Genomic DNA, 22,291 nt, shown 5'->3' with positions numbered 1-22,291 from the left:
AAAAGTTATTCTTTCATAAACCAATGAAATAGGACTAATATTAACGTGGTCCATCTGAGTTGGTATGTTTTCCTTTAAAAAACCACTCTTTACCTCACTTCTTTTCAGTTCGAATGCAACTTTAAAATAGTTAACTTTTTTGTAATCTTAGTAGTACTTAAAATGTTGTTATTTTGCATTTTGAGGCTTTTTTAATGTTGTGCACCTTTTAAAACTTCCATGATGGAACAAACCAACACATTACCATTGCACTAACACCACGTTTTTGACCGATTTTAGCGGCAAAGTGAAGGAAATTGCGGCTAGTTTTTAAGTTTTTTTTTTTCTCTGCTCTTGATTTGGGACTCACATGTCTTACTTTTTTATTCAATCACTAGTTTACGATATTTTAAAAATATTCTCATCCAAATTTGGCAAATTTTCGAATATCTTTCGCGATTTTGCATAGTGCAAGTGCATTTCCAATGTTAGCTGCTATTTATGCATTTTCTGTGGTGCCTGTTGGTAGCTCGTAGCCCATAATTGGTTATAATGTGCAAATAATGCCTAAGTTTAATACTGCTTTACTAAAATTAGTGTTGTCCATGATTTTTCATCATTTTTATCTAATTTAAGAGCTTGTTTCTATTCAAGTGACGCAAAAAAAACACTGTTTTTTGTGAAGTAATGCGAAAAAACGCAACTAGTAGCCACACGGTTTCTGTTTTCGGTTTTTTGTTTTTACAACATTGTTTGTTAAAAGTTCCTCTTTGAAAATGCAAAACCAAAAATCTACTAAGTTACTTCACCAAAGCGCCAATCGCAATTTTCTTAAGAAAAAATGTTGTTTCTATTCAAGTGACGCGCAGTGTACGTCCCTGGTTTCTTAAATACAATCCTGGGACAAGCTAAAGAAATACGGGACAGTTCCGGGTAAACCGGGGCGGATGGTCACCATAAAGCTATACTACACAATGTAGAAGGCACATACATTTTTAGAGTACTCATCAAAGGAAGAAGTGAACATGTGTCAACAAATGTACTACAATAACAGAACGGAACAACTTTTGTTTGACCAGAAAATTTGGCACTTATGTGATGATTGCAAATAAAAACGATAATAAGGTTTTATTTCTTTTGGGAAAACATTGGTGACAAATAGTGATTGTATTACTTTTATATTGAACTAGGTATTAAGGGATTTTTAATAAAATAATATGGGCGATTTAAATCCACAATTAAAGATTGATTTAGTTTTTGAACCAATATTTTGTTATTTGCAGTCGGTAGTAATAGTTAATTTCTGGATTAAGTCACTATCACCCGTCATGTAAAACTACTTATTAACTGTTCTTATTTTCATATTTTGCACTTTATATTATCCAACTTTGGTGAACACAAAAAATTCAACTCCTTAGATACTTTATTGAAAACAAAAAAATTGAAAATGTCACGTACAGAAAATTCTGTAAAAATTCAAGATATTAGATGGACTTCAAAGGATTAATATTTCAGCAAATCCATAAAATTTGATATTAATTTGTCAAAGAAATATTAAACAGCCTTCACTTTTTGTTCGAATTTTTTAAACAAGATAAAATATTTACTGTCACGTACTGTCTTGAAAAATGCTCCAATTCCAATAATTTTGACAAAATTAATTATTACTTTTCTAGGGCCAGAAGAAATCAAGCATATTGTATTTTGCAGGTGTGAAACATCAGAAAGATTATTTTTTTTTGATTCGAGCAAGATGTGATGACAAAAGGTGTTGGTGTGGTAAAGGGTTCACTTTAAGGAGTTGGACGTAAAACGTTTTTATACCACCTTAAAGCTTATTGCTACAGCTCAAAATATATATATCGATCATGCCTTTTAGACATCTACAAAGAGAGCTAGAATTTTTTGAACTCGATCAATTTTCATAAAAAAACATATAATTTTATCTTCTCTCGCTATTCGATCAATTTTTTCAATGACAACCTATAATAAATTTTATATCATGTGAAAGCTAATTATTTCACTTTTCATATAGCGTTTCAATCTTATTTCTGCGATGCCTAGAAAAAAAGTTAGAATTTTTTAATGCCAACCAAGTCGAAATTCCAAACTGAGATTACGGTACTTCCCACACTGGTAGCTCCACAGGTGTTCTGAGGTATTTCGCGAGTTGTTTAATCTAACATTGTGTAGCTTGTAAATGTACAGTTATGTGTGATATATCAAATGAAAGGTAATATCATCAGAATGCTCAATAAAGTTAAATCAAATTTGTATCTGCTCTATATCAAAAGATATAACATGTTGAAAAATAGACTTTTATTTTACCGTTATCTCAAAATTGTGACTACAAAATTGATTGAACTTTTGCACAGTCATAGTCCTGTCTATTGTCTATTTACAATATAACGCTAGAAAATGGCGTCATTTTTTTGTGGTGGCTGCCATGATTCATCGATTTATAAGACGTTATAACGTCAAAAACTTGAATGCTACGTTTGCATTGGCAAGCAGTCTTCTCCGGAAAAATGTAGAAACAAGTTACTTTGGTATGTTTTTTTACTTTGGGACAATTAACACTAAAATTTGTGAATCAACTTTTCTGTGAATTTCACGCCATTTATATCAAGTCATCTGTGAACTAGAAATAGCAGCTATTTCGCTAATAGAAAAACAAAAACCTGTTATGAGTTATTGCTTACATTGACAAAATGTTTGTCTGCCTTATTGCCAGACGTTAACCTGTATAACCATCCTCTCAACATCACAAGCTGATAGGCTCAATATTCAAAACACATAGTCTACCCATTCAATAATTTTCAGAATCACTCCTTTAACCCTCTAAAGTACCAACACTACATACAGTTTGAATTTTCTCAAGGCTTTCTCTTCATGGTATAAAGGCCCAGACTACAAACTCAGGGGTTGATGGCATTCAATCCCTATATTTTTATACAACACGCGCAAAAATTTATTATTCCGAGCGACACTTGAGTTATTCTAATGCTATCATCGCACGACACACTTGTAACTCCTGAAGTGTTAAATAAATTGGTATTCATCTCCTTGACAATTATTATACATAGTTCCCGTTTTTCGTTATAGGTATAACCAAAGAATCAAGTGATGTGAGCAAAACATCAAGGGAACACTCAATTTCCTGAGGAAATTCTTTTGAAGTGAAAACTTCTTTAGTATCGTAGTGATTTGAAACGCGATGAAACGAAAAAAGCGACAGGAAAAATCAATTGATTATAACTTTTTTGTTTTAATAGATAGATGAATGAAATTTATACTGCAGATAGGTAATTAAATATACAATAATTGTACAAAATTTTAATTAATTTCATATTCAAAATCTTGAGATAAAGGTAAAAAGATGTCCTTTTTCTAAACACGTTATATCTTTTGATCTAGATCACATAAAAATATATCACACATAATGAAACGTACTCTATAAGTAGCACAATATTAAATTGAGAAACTTGAAAAATACCTCAAAACACCTGTGAAGATTTGTAGCCGATGACCAGCCATCAGTTTAGGAAGTACCGTAATATCAGTTTGAAATTTCGACATGGTTGACTTTAAGAAATTCTTACTTTTTTTGTAGGCATGGTAGAAATATGAATGAACCGTCCGTCATATAAAAGATGAAATAATAAGCTTTCAGATGTTATAAAATTTACTATAGGTTGTCATTTAAAAAAATGGATTAGAAGAGAAAAAAATTTGCTTTTTTGATGAAAACTTATTGGGTTCAAAAAATTCTAGCTCTTTTTGTAGATGTTGTAAAAACATGGTCGATATAAATATTTTGAACTATAACAATAAGCTTTCAGATGATATAAAATTTGTTATAAGTTGTCATATAAAAAAAATCATGTGTGCAATTAACACGTGGTAGAAGTGAAACCCTAAAAAAATCATTTTTCTTTCAAAAAAAAATAAAATAGAAAAAATCTACCTATATTTTTATTCTATCACCTTCAAATCCATGTTTTTTATATGACAACCTATAAATTTTATATCATCTGAAAGCTTATTGTCTTAGCTCAAAATATATATATCGATCAGGTCTATGAGACATTTACAAAAAGAGCTAGAATTTTTTGAACTCGATCAATTTCCATAAAAAAAAGCGAAAAAACACGTATTTTTATCTTCTCACGCTATTAAATACATTTTTTACCTAACAACCTATAAAAATTTTTACACCATCTGAAAGCTTATTGTTTTGCTCAAAATATATATATCGATCAAGTCTATGAGACATCTACAAATAGAGCTATAATTTTTTAAACCCGATGAAATTTCATCCAAAAAGCAAAAAAAACATTTATTTTTATGTTCTCATGCTATTAAATAAATTTTTTTGTTTGACAACCTATAAAAAATTTTATACCATGTGAAAGCTTATTGTTTCACCTTGTATAATGATGTATAAATGTTATTTCAAAGATGTCTACAAGAGAAGTTAGAATTTTTTAAAGTCAACCATGTCGAATTTCCAGACTGAGGTTACGGTACTTCCTACACTGGTAGCTGGTCATCGCCAACAGATCTCCGCAGGTGTTTTGAGGTATTTTTAAATTTTTTTCAATTTAAGATTGTGTAACTTTTAGATCACGTAACGTTATGTGTGATATATCAAATAAAAGGTTATGTTATCAGCATGCGTATTAAAGTTAAATCAAATTTGTATGTGCACTAGATCAAAAGATATAACGTGTGTTGGAAAAGAACATCTTTTTACCGTTATCTCCGAATTTTGAATATGATATTAATTGAAATTTGGTACAATTATAATTATATTTAATAACCTATCTACAGTACAAATTTCATTCATCAATCTATTAAAACAAAAAAGTTATAACAAGTTGAAGTCGTGTCGCGTTTTCGTTTCATCTTGTTTCAAATCAATACTATACTAAAGAAGTTTTCACTTCAAAAAATGGATTTAACGGCGATGGAATAAAAATAATAATCTTTTTTATCAAAAAACAAAATCGACTTCCATGGATCAAAATTGGGGTTTATGGTTTTTAAAATAGTTCCTATGGCAAAAAGTGAACGAAATTGAAATGGGACCACACTGCAGCCACCAGCTATCCAATACAAAAAGAATTATCAAAATTCGTTCACTCAGTCTAAAGTTATGCGGTAACAAACATAAAAAAAAAAAAAAAAAAATACAGACGAATTGAATACCTCCTCCTTTTTGGAAGTCGGTAAAAATTAGATTTTTTCGATTTTTTTTTTCAAGAAAAATGATTTTCTAAGGTTTCACTTCTACCAGGTGTGAATTGCACATATGATTTTTGTTTTTTATTTTTTTTCGTTTTTTGTTTTATTTTATTAGAATTTTTAAAGGATACAAATCACAATGTAGACGGAGTTATGTGGATAAAAAAGTTGGGTTGAGAGGCATCTAAAGAAGAGGCTGTCTAGAACAAAAATGTAAAATAAAGGGAGCTATGCAATGATGACGATGGTTCAGTGGAGTTGAGTTTTTTTTTTGTATCGTTTGGTCATTTCCATTAATTGAAGAATAAAACTAAGCGAAAAGCAAAAAGACGAAATAATTAAAAAAAAAAATAAAAAAAATTGCACAAAAAAATCAAATTCAAACAACCAAAGGAAATTGAAGAAATTGTGGTGGCTGACGCATGAAGATCTACATGTATATGGCGGGCGTAAGGAGTGTGTTCCATTCCATATGAATATTTTGAAATCCCTTTCAGCTGCGGTTAGCCCAGTTAATTAAAATTTGTTTAACTTTGGAAAATATTGAAGTTCTTGCACCACACCACCACTACCACACATTTGGTTCTAATAATGGATATGTAGGTTGTTGTACAGGCTCTGTGTTTATATGAGTGGGAAAACCGCATTGGTTTCAACAAAAAATATACCTAAAATACTTTTTTTTCAAAAAAAAAAAGTAGGCGAAACACAATTTTGCACTTTTGCAATGAGAGTCGGGCAGAGTAGGTTGGCTTGGTAATTCCTTTTTATTTCTCATCATCAAGCTCTCTAAAGTCTGAACTGGAACTCATTTTTGATAGAAAAGTTGCCCCTTGCATTGCCTCTATATGAGTATATTTCCAAAACAAATTTTCATTTACACAAAATGTGTGTTCTATTTCTGTATGAGAGGGGGTAAAAAGAGAGAGTGATGTGGTTTTTACTACGATAGAATGAGTTAAAAAAAAAATTATTTTTTTGAGGTCTAAGGGTTTATAATGATTTCGAAAATTTAAGTGGAATTGGGGAGGCTATGATTATTTGTTTTGAGAGAAAGTATACATTGGTGGGATTTAATAATAAAATTGAAAGTTATGATTAAAGGGATTTTTTTTTTTTGGGAAATATTTCTGTAGTTTGTTAATTATTCCGTTTAATCTCTTGTTAAGTTGAGTATTTTCCCGGAAACGGCTTTTACGATTCTCATTATTACCTCTTAAGTGGAAAAATTATAGGGGAGAGGACACGGGGCACATTTGAATACTGCATATAAATTTTTAGTTCATCTATATTTTTTAAAATTGATTCGATATTTGAACCCGTCAACACCATATCCATAAAAGTCAATGACTTTTTTTGGTTATCTCAGCTGGCTTTCAGATTTATGGGTGGGAATTGTAATGTTGGTTTTTATTGTATAATATTGATTCAAATGATACAGAACTAAGTACCTACATAAAGAGTAAAAGCCAAAGTCAAGCGGAATGTTTATAAGATAAAAAAAAAAACAAAAAGTGGTTGTCTGTAACCGGTTTACGGACGATGATTTTACGTGATAACGTCGTCAGAAAACAGGTTGTGTACTTTTGTTTAAAATGAGTCAATTGAAGCGTTTATTTATTTCAAACAATCGTAATTTACAAAAAAAAGCTAAAAAAAATTACCTTTTTTTTCGTTTCTCAGGATATTAGTTTTTTTATTTAAAAAGCTTACAAAAAAAAGTTATACCATTAAAAAGCCAAATATTTCTTGGTTAGAATAAAACCATTTTTAAATGCACAAAAAGTATTAAAATAATTTATTGAAAACAATTATTTCTCATGAAAAAAGTGAAAAAATTACTTCCATCACCCAAAAATCCATTTTTTTATACAACAACCTATAATATACCATCTGAACTGTAAGCCTATTATATCAGCTCAAAATATTTATACCGCCCATGTTTGTGCAACGTCTACAAAAAGAGATAGAATTTGTTGAACACAATCAGATTTCACCAAAAAAAGCAAAAATATCAATCTTTTTCATCTTCTCACGCTATTTAATTAATTTTTTCTTCAACAACCTATACTAAACTTTATATTATAAGAAAGCTTATTATTTCACCTTTCATATGACGTTTCAATCATATTTTTATGATTCCTACAAAAAAAGTTTGAATTTCGTAAAGCCAACCATGTCGAAATTGCAAACTGAGATTACGTTACTTCCCGCACTGGTGGCTGGTCATGGGCAACAGATCTCTACAGGTGTTTTGAGGTTTTTCTGAAGTTTTTTATTTAACATTGTGTAGCTCAATAAAGTTAAAATTTTATGTGCGCTAGATCAAAAGTAAGAACGTGTTGAAAAATAAAACTTTATTTTACCGTTATCTCAAAATTGTGAATACGAAATTGATTCAAATTGTGCACAGATGAATATCTGTCTATTAACTATTTACAGTATAAATTTTATTAAATTAGCTGTTGAAGACAAAAACATAAAAATAAAAAACGGTAGGCATGAAAAACTTGGAACAAAAAAACTTGTTTTTCTCATTTTTCAGTCAAAAATCATTTTAAAATAACAATTTTTTGCGCATGCATACTCACGGTTATAGACTACATGTTTGAACGCAAAGAAAAATTAAAAAAAATAAAAACTCACCCAAAAATACCCCAAAAAAAGTAGGTGTTTTTCAAAAACTCATATTTCGAAACGCAGAGACTTAAAAAAAATCCATATGAGATTATTTACTTTTTTTTTATTATCTTTCAAATGACGTTTCTCAAATAGTCAAAAAAAATGTCCACTACCTATAATCACTACTTCGTCAAAGGTCTACCTCATGTTTTAGTTTTCGAAAACCATTTAAAACTTGGTTCTAAATTTTTTCTAGATTTTTTTCAATATCAGTCTTGCAATGTATTTATGAATTTATCTATCGATTTAAAAAAAAATCAACTCTTTACATTGTCGCGTTTAGAAAATAGCCACTTTTTTGCAATTTTGTTTTACCCCTATTTGCCCTATGAAATAAAAAAAGTTTTAAAAATTATTCATTTGAATTAAGCTTTAGTCTAATATCATTTAAATAAGCTATAAAAGATAATTTTTATCTCTAATAGTTTATTGAAGTGAAAACTTCTTTAGTATCGTAGTGATTTGAAACAAGATGAAACGAAAACGCGACACGACTTCAACTTGTTATAACTTTTTTGTTTTAATAGATAGATGAATGAAATTTGTACTGTAGATAGGTAATTAAATAAATTATAATTGCACAAAATTTCAATTAATTTCATATTCAAAATTCGGAGATAACGGTAAAAACATGTTCTTTTCCAACACACGTTATATCTTTTGATCTAGGGCACATACAAATTTGATTTAACTTTAATACGCATGCTGATAACATAACCTTTTATTTGATATATCACACATAACGTTACGTGCTCTACAAGTTACACAATCTAAAATTGAAAAAAATTTAAAAATACCTTAAAACACCTGTGAAGATCTGTTGGCGATGACCAGCTACCAGTGTAGGAAGTACCGTAATCTCAGTCTGGAAATTCCACATGGTTGACTTTAAAAAATTCTAACTTCTCTTGTAGACATCTTTGAAATAAGATTTATACATTATTATACAAGGTGAAACAATAAACTTTCACATGGTATAAAATTTTGTATAGGTTGTCAAACAAAAAAATTGATTTAATAGCATGAAAACATAAAAATAAATGTTTTTTTTTTGCTTTTTGGATGAAATTTCATCGAGTTTAAAAAATTCTAGCTCTTTTTGTGGATGTCTCATACACCTGATCGGTATATATATTTTGAGCTAAGACAATAAGCTTTCAGATAGTGTAAAAATTTGTATAGGTTGTTAATGAAAAAAATGGATTTAATAGTGTGAGAAGATAAAAATACGTGTTTTTTTCGCTTTTTTTGATGGAAATTGATCGAGTTCAAAAAATTTGAGCTCTTTTTGTAGATGTCTGATAGACTTGATAGATATATATATTTTGAGCTAAGACAATAAGCTTTCAGATGATATAAAATTTATCTAGGTTGTCATATAAAAAACATGGATTTGAAGGTGATAGAATAAAAATAGGTAGATTTTTTTTATATTTTTTTTTCCAAGAAAAATGATTTTTTAAGGTTTCACTTCTACCACGTGTGAATTGCACACATGATTTTTTTTTTTTAATTTTGAATTGAAATTTTTGCCGCACTGCGAAAAATTTCAAGTTGAACGGGAGAAAATGGCGTCTTTTTTTTGTGGTGGCTGCCATGGTTCATCGATTTATGAGACGTTATCACGTCAAAAAAAAAAAAAAAAACAAAAAAAACAGTAACATTAGATTAAAAAACATGTAGTCTAAGAGCCGGCAGCATATTTTGGCAGTTTTGATATAACCGAAATTCGAGTGTGCACATATCTAGATATGCACCACAGTATGTCAACGGAACAAGTCTGGCAGTGATCTTTTTCAGCTTTCCCTTGCCAGACGCATCCAAAGTGCAGCAAAAAATCAATTTTTGGCGTTTTGGTATAACCGAATAAATGATACACCAAAAAATCATAAAAAATCGCCTGATTTCGAATCTGTGGGTACCGCAAGTTTCTTTTTCAGCTTTCCCCCCGCCAGACCGCTTTAAAGCAGTTTTAAGTGCATTTTTCTAATAAAAACCCTGATTACTTATTTTCTGTTAGGTATAACCGTATGATGGTAACAAATTAATATTCTATGTCTATTCCAGGTCTAGAAAATATAATTTTTAGCCAGCTATTTTTCAGCCTTCCCTCTGCCAGACGCATCCAAAGTGCAGTCAAAAACCAACTTTTGGCGTTTTTCTAGGTATTACCCCAATAAATGATACACCAAAAAATCATAAAAAGTCCCCTGATTTCAAAAATGTGGGTACCAGAAGTTTTTTTTAGCTTTCGCCCCGCCAGACCGCTTTGAAGCATTTTGAAATGCATTTTTCTAATAAAAAACCTAATAGCTTATTTTCTGTTGGGTATAACCGTATGATGGTAACAAATTAAAGTTCTATGTCTATTCCTGGTTTAGAAAATATAAGTTTAAGCCAGCTATTTTTCAGCCTTCCCTCTGCCAGACGCCCTTAAAGGTTTCCCAAACAGGTTTTTCCATAGAAAAAACACCTAGTTTCTGTTTTTTTCTTATAAAATTGAAATAATATTTTTTTGTTTAGAGTAACCATATGATGGCCAAATATTAACTTTCTCTGCCTTTTCCTGATTTAGAAAATGTAAGTTTAAGCCAGTTTTGTTTCAGCCTACCCTCTGCCCGACGCCCTAAAAGGTATCTCAATAGTACGGGAAAGTTAGATTTTGCTATGTGGGGCATGGGGTTCTGGGAAAAAATCCGAAATGCATTTTGACTTCAGGGCTCGAAAGGCATAAAGACACGAGTCGTAAACCAAATTTTGTTCAATCGCACTAAGAGTCATTTGGCCGCCATTTTTTTTTTTAATATAAATTTTAGTTTTTCACATAACTCGCGTATTTTTGAACCTACAAAAAAAAACAATGTATGACAAACTTGAAATAATTTAATTTTCTACAATATATGTTAAATAACATTTTTATCCCTTTGGTTTAAAAGTTAGGGTGTTTTTTTTTTAAACACGTCAAAAAGTGATTTTCTTATTTTTGTCATATCTCTTTTACTTGAGCGTTTTTTAAAAAATTTGTTCGTTGTAAAAGTTGTAGATCTTTTAATTACCTTCATTTGTTACAATATTGGTTTTTCGATTTGACAGACCGTTTTCGATCTGTAGGCAAAAAACTTCAAAAAATTGCAATTTTTTGTATAGGGACAAACAAAATGATTCTTGGTGCGGTTGTACAAAATGTGGTTTTAGACTCTTTCGATCCCTGGGTTTATGCTCTTTTAATCCCTGAAGACAAAATGCATTTCGGATTTTTTCCCAGACCCCCATGCCCCATATAGCAAAATCTAACTTTCCCGTACTATTGAGATACCTTTTAGGGCGTCTGGCAGAGGGTAGGCTGAAACAAAACTGGCTTAAACTTACATTTTCTAAATCAGGAAAAGGCAGAGAAAGTTAATATTTGGCCATCATATGGTTACTCTAAACAAAAAAATATTATTTCAATTTTATAAGAAAAAAACAGAAACTAGGTGTTTTTTCTATGGAAAAACCTGTTTGGGAAACCTTTAAGGGCGTCTGGCAGAGGGAAGGCTGAAAAATATCTGGCTTAAACTTATATTTTCTAAACCAGGAATAGACATAGAACTTTAATTTGTTACCATCATACGGTTATACCCAACAGAAAATAAGCTATTAGGTTTTTTATTAGAAAAATGCATTTCAAAATGCTTCAAAGCGGTCTGGCGGGGCGAAAGCTAAAAAAAAACTTCTGTTACCCACATTTTTGAAATCAGGGGATTTTTTATGATTTTTTGTTGTATCATTTATTGGGGTAATACCTAGAAAAACGCCAAAAGTTGGTTTTTGACTGCACTTTGGATGCGTCTGGCAGAGGGAAGGCTGAAAAATAGCTGGCTAAAAATTATATTTTCTAGACCTGGAATAGACATAGAATATTAATTTGTTACCATCATACAGTTATACCTAACAGAAAATAAGTAATCAGGGTTTTTATTAGAAAAATGCACTTAAAAATGCTTTAAAGCGGTCTGGCGGGGGGAAAGCCGAAAAAGAAACTTGCGGTACCCACATTTTTGAAATCAGGGGATTTTTTATGATTTTTTGGTGTATCATTTATTGGGGTAATACCTAGTAAAACTCCAAAAGTTGATTTTTGACTGCACTTTGGATGCGTCTGGCAGAGGGAAGGCTGAAAAATAGCTGGCTAAAAATTATATTTTCTGGACCTGGAATAGACATAGAATATTAATTTGTTACCATCATACGGTTATACCTAACAGAAAATAAGTAATTAGGTTTTTTATTAGAAAAATGCACTTAAAAATGCTTTAAAGCGGTCTGGCAGGGGGAAAGCTGAAAAAGAAACTTGCGGTACCCACAGATTCGAAATTAGGGGATTTTTTATGATTTTTTGGTGTATCATTTATTCGGTTATACCAAAACGCCAAAAATTGATTTTTTGCTGCACTTTGGATGCGTCTGGCAAGGGAAAGCTGAAAAAGATCACTGCCAGACTTGTTCCGTTGACATACTGTGGTGCATATCTAGATATGTGCACACTCGAATTTCGGTTATATCAAAACTGCCAAAATATGCTGTCGGCTCTCGGTCTAATGTGTTTTCAAATAACGACAATCTTATTATTTGAATTATTAAAGAGTGAACAAGAATGATCATACAATTTTCAATTTTCATACCTTTTTTTTTATTGAAATTGTAGAAAATAAATATGTTTTTGTTTGTTTTTAATAAAAATAGAAAGTTAAACAGCTTTAACGTTAAACAAGATTCTTTAACGTTTTCCAAATTTTAACGCAGTTGTGTAAAGATTGGAAATCTTTATTTGAATAAGCCGAACATATTTGACACCAAAATAAAAAAAAAAAAAAAAAAAAACAAAAAAACAAATAAAAACAATAAGTGGAAATTTATAGAAACATCTACGTCAAACAAGAGAGAAAAAAAAAAAAAACAAAATTATAAAAAATACAATAATGACAATAGCTACAGTGCAAATAAAAAAAAAAAGAGTGTGTACACATGTATACGCGACTTATACTTCTCACTCAGTTTATTAAATGAATTTCATTTCATATTTTTAATTTTTTTTATTTTTGTTTTATATTATTATTATAATAATCAAACAGCGTATTTAACAATCTCAGCTTATGGCGATCTTAGGAAATTTTGTTATGCTCTCTCCGTACCTTAACCCAAGACAATCTGACTTCCCTGAATATAGTAAAGCATGAACAAATCTTTATAACTGGAAATTAAGAATCTTCATATCGATTTCCGGGGCTAAATTTTTGAGAAAAAAAAAATTTAATTTTATCTGCGATCTTGATGGCCTTTATATCAATACAAGTTGAGTTTTAGTCTATGTTGTTTTCTTTTCCTTTTATTTATTAGTATTATCATTTTTGCTTTTTTTTTCGTGGCAACTTGCCACACTCAACTTCCCACATACAACTTGCCACATTTTGTATACTGAATGCCACATGCCTCGTGCTACTTGCCACATTCCACATGCACTTGCACCATGATTCATGCCACATAGTACTTGCCACATGCCACATGCAACTTGTGACATGAAACATGCAACTTGCCACTTGTAGTGTGTTTTTTACTGCATTTTAAATACTAAAGTACTACCAACTCTAAAGGTGAAACGACAGCCCTGCTGCCCAATTGTCTTTTCTTGTCAAAAAACAAATTTTCATACCCGGGACGGTGGGTAAGAAGTATAACTTCAAAAATAAAAATAAAAAATTATGTTTGCACAAAGCATGCGAGCATTAGATAAATATTTTGCTAAAAAAATTCCAAGCACCTGTAGGTAGGCTGATACTTTTTAAATTTCAATCAAATTAATATTACTTTGCTTGTGCATTTAGACAGAAGTATCTATTTAATAAATAATCATGGTAACCGAATATATTGAATCTGAAAAATTGTGGCGTTCACAAAAACTTGAAATAAATTTCTCAAGTCTTGGCAAGGCTATATTGGATAAACTGACTGAAAGTTGTCTAACAAATCCGGATAGAGTTTTGGAAGTTTATCATGAAAACGGATCAAAATTAACAGTTGAAGATGCACGCTGTCAAACAATTACCGTTGCTCAAAATTTGTTAAAAATTGGTGTCAAAGAAGGTGATACTGTTATTTTGTATTCTAGACCAAACTTAAAAATAACGCCAATATCGTTTGCCTGTTACTTAATTGGAGCTGCAGTGAATTTTTTTGATATAAATCTTGAGCAGGGTAAGTTGTCAAAATTTAGTGATGGGAACTATCGAATGATTTGAACTATCGATAGTTAGTAACTGAATGATTTGAACTATCGAATAGTTCATTCATTTATTCATTCGAATAAAAACTATCGAATAAGCTATCGAAAAAACTATCGGATAAAATCTATCGAATAAGAACTATCAAATAAACTATCGAATAAAAAAAAAAAAACTATTCGAATGAAAAAACTATCGAATAAAAAAACTCTTCTAATGCAAAAAACTATCGAATAAAATACTATCGAATGAAAAAACTATAGTAATGAAAATAGTAACTAAATGAATGAATGAATGATTTAAAACTATCGAATGAATGAATATTTTACAACTATCCGATCACAAGCAAAATATCCTGATTTTTTTAAATACATTTTCGACATTTTTTGCAGATGTTATCAACTATTCTTTTGAAAAACTGAATCCAACTGTTATAATATTCGAACAAGAATTCAAAACTAAAACTTTAAAAGCTATTGAGTGTGTGAATCCACCCAAGCTTAAGTTTATCTTAAGTTGTAATTCCCATCAGCCTTCATCTGTAGATGAAGTTCTGTTTAAGACCACCGCTGAAATTGAAAGCTTCCAGGCGCCAGAAATTAGTGACCCATTTACAGTGCCAGCGTTCTTAGCTTTTACATCGGGTTCGACAGGAATGCCAAAAATTGCTATTCACTCTCATGCAATGGTGTTGCAGGGTCTTTATAACGGCTGGTGGCAACTCCCACCACAAAGTGTTGTTTGTATTTTGTGTGATTTGCGTTGGATATGTCAAATTGAAATGACGTTGCAGCCTGTATTCTTTGATGTTAAACGTGTTTGCACCACAACAAGAGAAAAAGACTTGACTGGAGAATTAGAGGCAGATATTATTCATACTCAAGGCGTTACACATTATTCGGTTGTTCCCATGTTACTTTTAGATCTTTTAAGAAATGTTCAGGAATCGGGAAAGATATCAATCTTAGACTCCTTGCAATCAGTTTTGCTAATTGGTGAAGTTGTTCCCGAGCCATTGCTACCCTATGCCAAAAAAATTCTCCCCAATTGTAAGGTCATCAAATGCTATGGAATGACAGAACTGCCAGGAATGGTTGTCTCCGATGAGATGGAAATCGAAAATCAATCGAATTTAAATGGAGGAGGTGCTTTGAAGGATGGTTTCATGGTGAAAATCATTGACGAAGATGGAAATAAATTGGGCCCAAATCAAAAAGGACGACTTCTATTCAATTCGGAAGTTCCAATTTTGGGCTATTTAAAAGATGATAAAGCAAATAAATTGGTTTTTGTGGATGAAGAAGGATGGTTCGATACACAAGACTATGCATTTATGGATGACAATAAACTTTTGAACTTGGTGACACGATCGAAGTTTTTACTTCGATCTTCTACAAAAACAGTAAGATATCAACTTTTAAACACTTTAACATAAAAATTTTTAAATTGGAATTATTTATAGATTGTTCCAAGTGAAGTGGAGAATATTATGACTGGACATGAGAGTGTTTTGGCATGTGCGTTAATTGGACATCCAGATCCTGTTCAGTTGGACGATGATATTGGTACAGTGTTTGTTGTATTGAAAAATCATCAAAATGTAGTCGATGATGAGGTTGAGACTGATTTAAAGACATTCCTTAAGACTAAACTCACAGAAGAACAATTGCAAATTGTTAGGTTTTTAAGAGTAATTTCGGAATTACCATTAACAACTTGCTCGAAAGTAAATCGAAAAAAATTAAAAACAATTGCTGCTACAGAAATGTCAGAAAAATATTCATTACTGTTCTAAATTTTTTACTTGTAAACGTAACTTTTTTTTGACTGATGTGTTTTAAGTATTCAATTCAATAGAAATCGGAATTTTAATCTTATTGTTCATCTTTTATTTACATAAGTTGAAAGTTGAAAAAGTTGAGAGTTACATTTATGTTTAACTAAAATATTTAGGTTTTGTTTCAGTAAAAATTGCCTTAAATAAAAAATAGTATTTTGTAAAATAAAAAAAAATAATAAATAATCTTTTTTATCAAAAAACAAAACCGACTTCCATGGGATCAAAACAGGGTTTTATGGTATTTCTTATAGTTCCTATGGCTTTAACTGAACGAAATTGAAATGGGACCTTATTGCAGCTACCAGCTTTCCAATACAAAAATTATTATCAAAATTGGTTCACTCAGTCCAAAGTTATGAGGTAACAAACATAAAAAAAAAAAAATACAGGCGAATTGAATACCTCCTCCTTTTTGGAAGCCGGTAAAAATAAATAAAATGGTGCTCAGAAATGAATAAACAAGAAAACATGTGTTTCATAGATATAGAAAGATATTTTTTTTTTTTGACGTGATAACGTCTTATAAATTGATGAACCATGGTAGCATCCACGAAAACGTGACCGCATTTTCTCCCGTTCCACTTGAAATTTTTCGCAGTGTGGCAAAAATTTCAATTAAAATTTAAAAATAAATTGAAAAATCATCAAAATGTAGTCGATGATGAGGTTAAACTGAGACTTAAAGATACAAAAATTTTCTATTCATAGCTTATTTGCAAGATAATAACCTAAAGTTGAATACAAATGAGATTTTTAAAAATTCTGTCATTTAATAGGGTAAATTGGGGTTAAACAAAATTGCAAAAAATTGGCTATTTTCTATAAACGCGACAATGTAAAGAGTTGAATTTTTTTAATCCATAGCTAAATTTATAGCAAGACTGACAATGGTATTGAAAAAATTCTAAAATATTTCAAAACCAAGTAATAAATGGTTTTCTAAAACTAAAACATGAGGTAGACCTTTAACAAAGAGTAGTGACTATGGGTAGGGGAATTTGTCTTTTTTTGACAATTTGAAAAATGTCATTCGAAAGATAATGAAAAAAAAGTTAGGGGTCTAGTACGGATTTTTTTTTAGGTCCCTGCGTTTCGAAATATGAATTTTTGAAAAACACCTACTTATTTTGGCGTATTCAAAAAAGAACATGTAGATAGTCTATAATTGTGCGCATGCATGTGCAAAAAATTGGTATTTGAAAAGGATTTTTGACCGAAAAACAGGGAAAAAATTTTTTTTGTACCAAGTTTTTTGACCGTTTTAAACCGTTTTTTTATTTTTATCTTTTTTTCTTCAACAGATAAATGAATAAAATTTATACTGTAGATAGATAACAAGGACTATATTTGTGCAAAATTTTAATCAATTTTGAATTCATAATTATGAGGAAACGGTATAATAAAGTTCTATTTTTCAACAAGTTCTTGCTTTTGATCTACAGCAATAATATTATCTTTCATTAATTTGATAAATCACACACAACGGTAAATTTACCACAAGCTACACAATGTTAAATTAAAAAAAATTCAGAAATACCTCAAAACTTCTGTGGAGATCTGTTGCCCATAACCAGCCACCAGTGTGGGAAGTACCTGATTCTCAGTTTGAAATTTCGACATGGTTGGCTTCAAAAAGTTCTTACTTTTTTTGTAGGCATCGTAAAAATATGATTGAAGCGTCATATGAAAGGTGAAATAATAAGCTTTTCTAATAATATAAAATTTATATAGGTTGTAATAGAAAAAAATTAATTGAATGGCGGGAGAAGATAAAAAAGATTCATATTTTTTCTTTTTTTTTTTGATGAAAACTGATTGGGTTCAAAAAATTCTAGCTCTTTTTGTAGATGTCGCTCTGACATGGGCGATAAAAATATTTTGAGCTGAAATAATAGTCTTTCAGATGGTATACAATTTATTATAGGTTGTTATATAAAAGCCCAAAAGGCTATGAAAGTGATTTTTTTTTTGTCAAAAAAAGCACACAACCTGTTTTTTTGTGACGTTATCACGTAAAATTATCGTCCGTAAACCGAATTTACAGACAACCACTTTTTTCCAGCCAAAAAGTATTTGAAAACATACGTTAATATGTTCTTGCGATTAATTCGAATGTTTTATATTCAACCCAAGAAAAACTAACTTAAATCAAAATGATTTCAACAAATTTTAGTTATTTTCAATATCTTGACTCGACAGACTTGAAGCATTTCAAATAAAATTCCTATAAAACAAATTTCTTCAAAGAAGAGAATAAAGTTTTCTGCATCAAATAAAAATCTGTCCTGTCTACCTACACGTTTCTCATTTAACTTAAAATTAACCTAATTTCTTAATTAACTTGACATACCGAAATAAAGTCTACCTATACTAAAGAAGTCCTTGCTCCTTGTGTTTCACAGTTTCAAAGCAGTTATCCCCGGTCCTTAATAAGTCTTCTCCCATCTTCTTCTTCGTTTTTACTAATGAATAAAATAGAAAATTGCCCGTAAATCGTGATTCTATAAACTTCACAGGATTTTATCAAATTAACAGAAAAGATATAAAACCATTTTATCTTTTTGCTGTCTTATACCAACCTCCACCTCCACTTCGCAAGTTCAAGTATCTTTATCCATCTATTTATCTACACTTTATTATCAAAAGCCCGAGTAAAGTAATTAATGTGCATTCAATGTAAAATTGTTTCAAAAAGAAAAATTAAATGAGATCCATTCGACTGCATTGAGAAATCTTTTTACGTTTTTTTTTTTTTTTATTTTATAAGGTTAATTGGGATGTCTGGAATATATTTCTTCTTCTTCTTGGAAAGTGAAGTTTTTTTCTTATTTTGTTTTGTGTACCCACAGTCGCACGTCTTCATTTCTGCACAAAAATTCTTTAATGTTGAGGTTGTGGTTGTGGTTTTATTTTTTTTTTATAAGTTTTCTAGGACGAATCAAAAGATTCTCTCTCAGCAGCTGCTGTCTTTTAGATTGGAAAAAAGGCCACTTTCTTTAAGTTGAACGATGTCGATGATAAAAATACTAACTTTATGGGTTGTTTTGTCTGCAATAAGAAACTTTTTTATGATTATAATAACTTTGTCTTTCTCAATAGAGAAAACAGAGCTTTGAGAGCTAAAGGAAGTAATAAGCGAGGGATAAGTTTGGTTTCTTTACATTTTCACTAAAAGTTAACTATTGTTGATATAAGAATCTTTTAAAAATTGTGGTTGTCAGTTTTGTAAAATAAACAAAATTTAAGTTTTTTTTCTCTAAAAGACAGCTCGTGATTATTTATTTATGTAAACCTTCTATATTACAAAAACTTATAACTCATGAAAAACAAGTTTGTCTGATAAGAAAATCTACATACATTTTTATAGAACGAACCCTATTATCCTCTTGTTAAATTCAAATAAGCATCAATGCATTATTCACTAGAACCTACATTTCTCATTCTAAATCTAAGTACGTAGGATAGGCAGAAATATATGCAATTCCAAAGCATTTATAAGCCATTTGATATTTGGTTATATATGTTTCATATAGTAACGATTTTTTTTCGGATATTAAAAAAGTTATCCTCTTTTAAATTGAAATTTTGTAATTTTTTTTTTTTTTAGTAGTGTTGTCAAGGATACACTATTTTTATTTTAAAAATAAAATTAAAAATCAGAATATAACCCACGAATGCATTAAAGTTTTATAGTTGAGTTTGATTTGAATCTTTAATTTTCTTACGTCTTTTTTTTCCTTTTTCAATCTACTCTAAGGAACAAGTAAAACCGTTTAAAATTTTTGTCTCACCCAATTTTTGACAGATTTTCTTAAAAAAATATATGTATGGTTGGATTTGAAACTCTTCTAATGCAAAAAACTATCGAATAAAATACTATCGAATGAAAAAACTATAGTAATGAAAATAGTAACTAAATGAATGAATGAATGATTTAAAACTATCGAATGAATGAATATTTTACAACTATCCGATCACAAGCAAAATATCCTGATTTTTTTAAATACATTTTCGACATTTTTTGCAGATGTTATCAACTATTCTTTTGAAAAACTGAATCCAACTGTTATAATATTCGAACAAGAATTCAAAACTAAAACTTTAAAAGCTATTGAGTGTGTGAATCCACCCAAGCTTAAGTTTATCTTAAGTTGTAATTCCCATCAGCCTTCATCTGTAGATGAAGTTCTGTTTAAGACCACCGCTGAAATTGAAAGCTTCCAGGCGCCAGAAATTAGTGACCCATTTACAGTGCCAGCGTTCTTAGCTTTTACATCGGGTTCGACAGGAATGCCAAAAATTGCTATTCACTCTCATGCAATGGTGTTGCAGGGTCTTTATAACGGCTGGTGGCAACTCCCACCACAAAGTGTTGTTTGTATTTTGTGTGATTTGCGTTGGATATGTCAAATTGAAATGACGTTGCAGCCTGTATTCTTTGATGTTAAACGTGTTTGCACCACAACAAGAGAAAAAGACTTGACTGGAGAATTAGAGGCAGATATTATTCATACTCAAGGCGTTACACATTATTCGGTTGTTCCCATGTTACTTTTAGATCTTTTAAGAAATGTTCAGGAATCGGGAAAGATATCAATCTTAGACTCCTTGCAATCAGTTTTGCTAATTGGTGAAGTTGTTCCCGAGCCATTGCTACCCTATGCCAAAAAAATTCTCCCCAATTGTAAGGTCATCAAATGCTATGGAATGACAGAACTGCCAGGAATGGTTGTCTCCGATGAGATGGAAATCGAAAATCAATCGAATTTAAATGGAGGAGGTGCTTTGAAGGATGGTTTCATGGTGAAAATCATTGACGAAGATGGAAATAAATTGGGCCCAAATCAAAAAGGACGACTTCTATTCAATTCGGAAGTTCCAATTTTGGGCTATTTAAAAGATGATAAAGCAAATAAATTGGTTTTTGTGGATGAAGAAGGATGGTTCGATACACAAGACTATGCATTTATGGATGACAATAAACTTTTGAACTTGGTGACACGATCGAAGTTTTTACTTCGATCTTCTACAAAAACAGTAAGATATCAACTTTTAAACACTTTAACATAAAAATTTTTAAATTGGAATTATTTATAGATTGTTCCAAGTGAAGTGGAGAATATTATGACTGGACATGAGAGTGTTTTGGCATGTGCGTTAATTGGACATCCAGATCCTGTTCAGTTGGACGATGATATTGGTACAGTGTTTGTTGTATTGAAAAATCATCAAAATGTAGTCGATGATGAGGTTGAGACTGATTTAAAGACATTCCTTAAGACTAAACTCACAGAAGAACAATTGCAAATTGTTAGGTTTTTAAGAGTAATTTCGGAATTACCATTAACAACTTGCTCGAAAGTAAATCGAAAAAAATTAAAAACAATTGCTGCTACAGAAATGTCAGAAAAATATTCATTACTGTTCTAAATTTTTTACTTGTAAACGTAACTTTTTTTTGACTGATGTGTTTTAAGTATTCAATTCAATAGAAATCGGAATTTTAATCTTATTGTTCATCTTTTATTTACATAAGTTGAAAGTTGAAAAAGTTGAGAGTTACATTTATGTTTAACTAAAATATTTAGGTTTTGTTTCAGTAAAAATTGCCTTAAATAAAAAATAGTATTTTGTAAAATAAAAAAAAATAATAAATAATCTTTTTTATCAAAAAACAAAACCGACTTCCATGGGATCAAAACAGGGTTTTATGGTATTTCTTATAGTTCCTATGGCTTTAACTGAACGAAATTGAAATGGGACCTTATTGCAGCTACCAGCTTTCCAATACAAAAATTATTATCAAAATTGGTTCACTCAGTCCAAAGTTATGAGGTAACAAACATAAAAAAAAAAAAATACAGGCGAATTGAATACCTCCTCCTTTTTGGAAGCCGGTAAAAATAAATAAAATGGTGCTCAGAAATGAATAAACAAGAAAACATGTGTTTCATAGATATAGAAAGATATTTTTTTTTTTTGACGTGATAACGTCTTATAAATTGATGAACCATGGTAGCATCCACGAAAACGTGACCGCATTTTCTCCCGTTCCACTTGAAATTTTTCGCAGTGTGGCAAAAATTTCAATTAAAATTTAAAAATAAATTGAAAAATCATCAAAATGTAGTCGATGATGAGGTTAAACTGAGACTTAAAGATACAAAAATTTTCTATTCATAGCTTATTTGCAAGATAATAACCTAAAGTTGAATACAAATGAGATTTTTAAAAATTCTGTCATTTAATAGGGTAAATTGGGGTTAAACAAAATTGCAAAAAA

At 30.4% G+C, this 22,291-nt stretch overlaps 2 protein-coding genes across 2 annotated transcripts; both read left to right on the top strand.

Annotated features, from left to right (window-relative positions):
* The first annotated feature begins 13,778 nt into the window (after nt 1-13,778).
* Nucleotides 13,779-16,024, top strand: LOC129919699 (2-succinylbenzoate--CoA ligase-like). The gene is made up of 3 exons (XM_056000670.1): nt 13,779-14,142; nt 14,561-15,570; nt 15,631-16,024. The coding sequence occupies exons 1-3, from the start codon at nt 13,800-13,802 to the stop codon at nt 15,961-15,963; spliced, it is 1,686 nt and encodes a 561-aa protein (XP_055856645.1). The 5' UTR covers nt 13,779-13,799; the 3' UTR covers nt 15,964-16,024.
* A 968-nt stretch (nt 16,025-16,992) lies between these two features.
* Nucleotides 16,993-21,498, top strand: LOC129919339 (acyl-CoA synthetase 7-like). The gene is made up of 3 exons (XM_056000198.1): nt 16,993-16,996; nt 20,036-21,045; nt 21,106-21,498. The coding sequence occupies exons 1-3, from the start codon at nt 16,993-16,995 to the stop codon at nt 21,436-21,438; spliced, it is 1,347 nt and encodes a 448-aa protein (XP_055856173.1). The 3' UTR covers nt 21,439-21,498.
* The last annotated feature ends 793 nt before the right edge of the window (nt 21,499-22,291 follow it).

This window comes from Episyrphus balteatus, chromosome 4 (assembly GCF_945859705.1).
Source record: "Episyrphus balteatus chromosome 4, idEpiBalt1.1, whole genome shotgun sequence".
Classification (NCBI taxonomy): domain Eukaryota; kingdom Metazoa; phylum Arthropoda; class Insecta; order Diptera; family Syrphidae; genus Episyrphus; species Episyrphus balteatus.
Note: the sequence above shows the minus strand (reverse complement) of the source record. Positions and strands in the feature narration are given on the sequence as shown.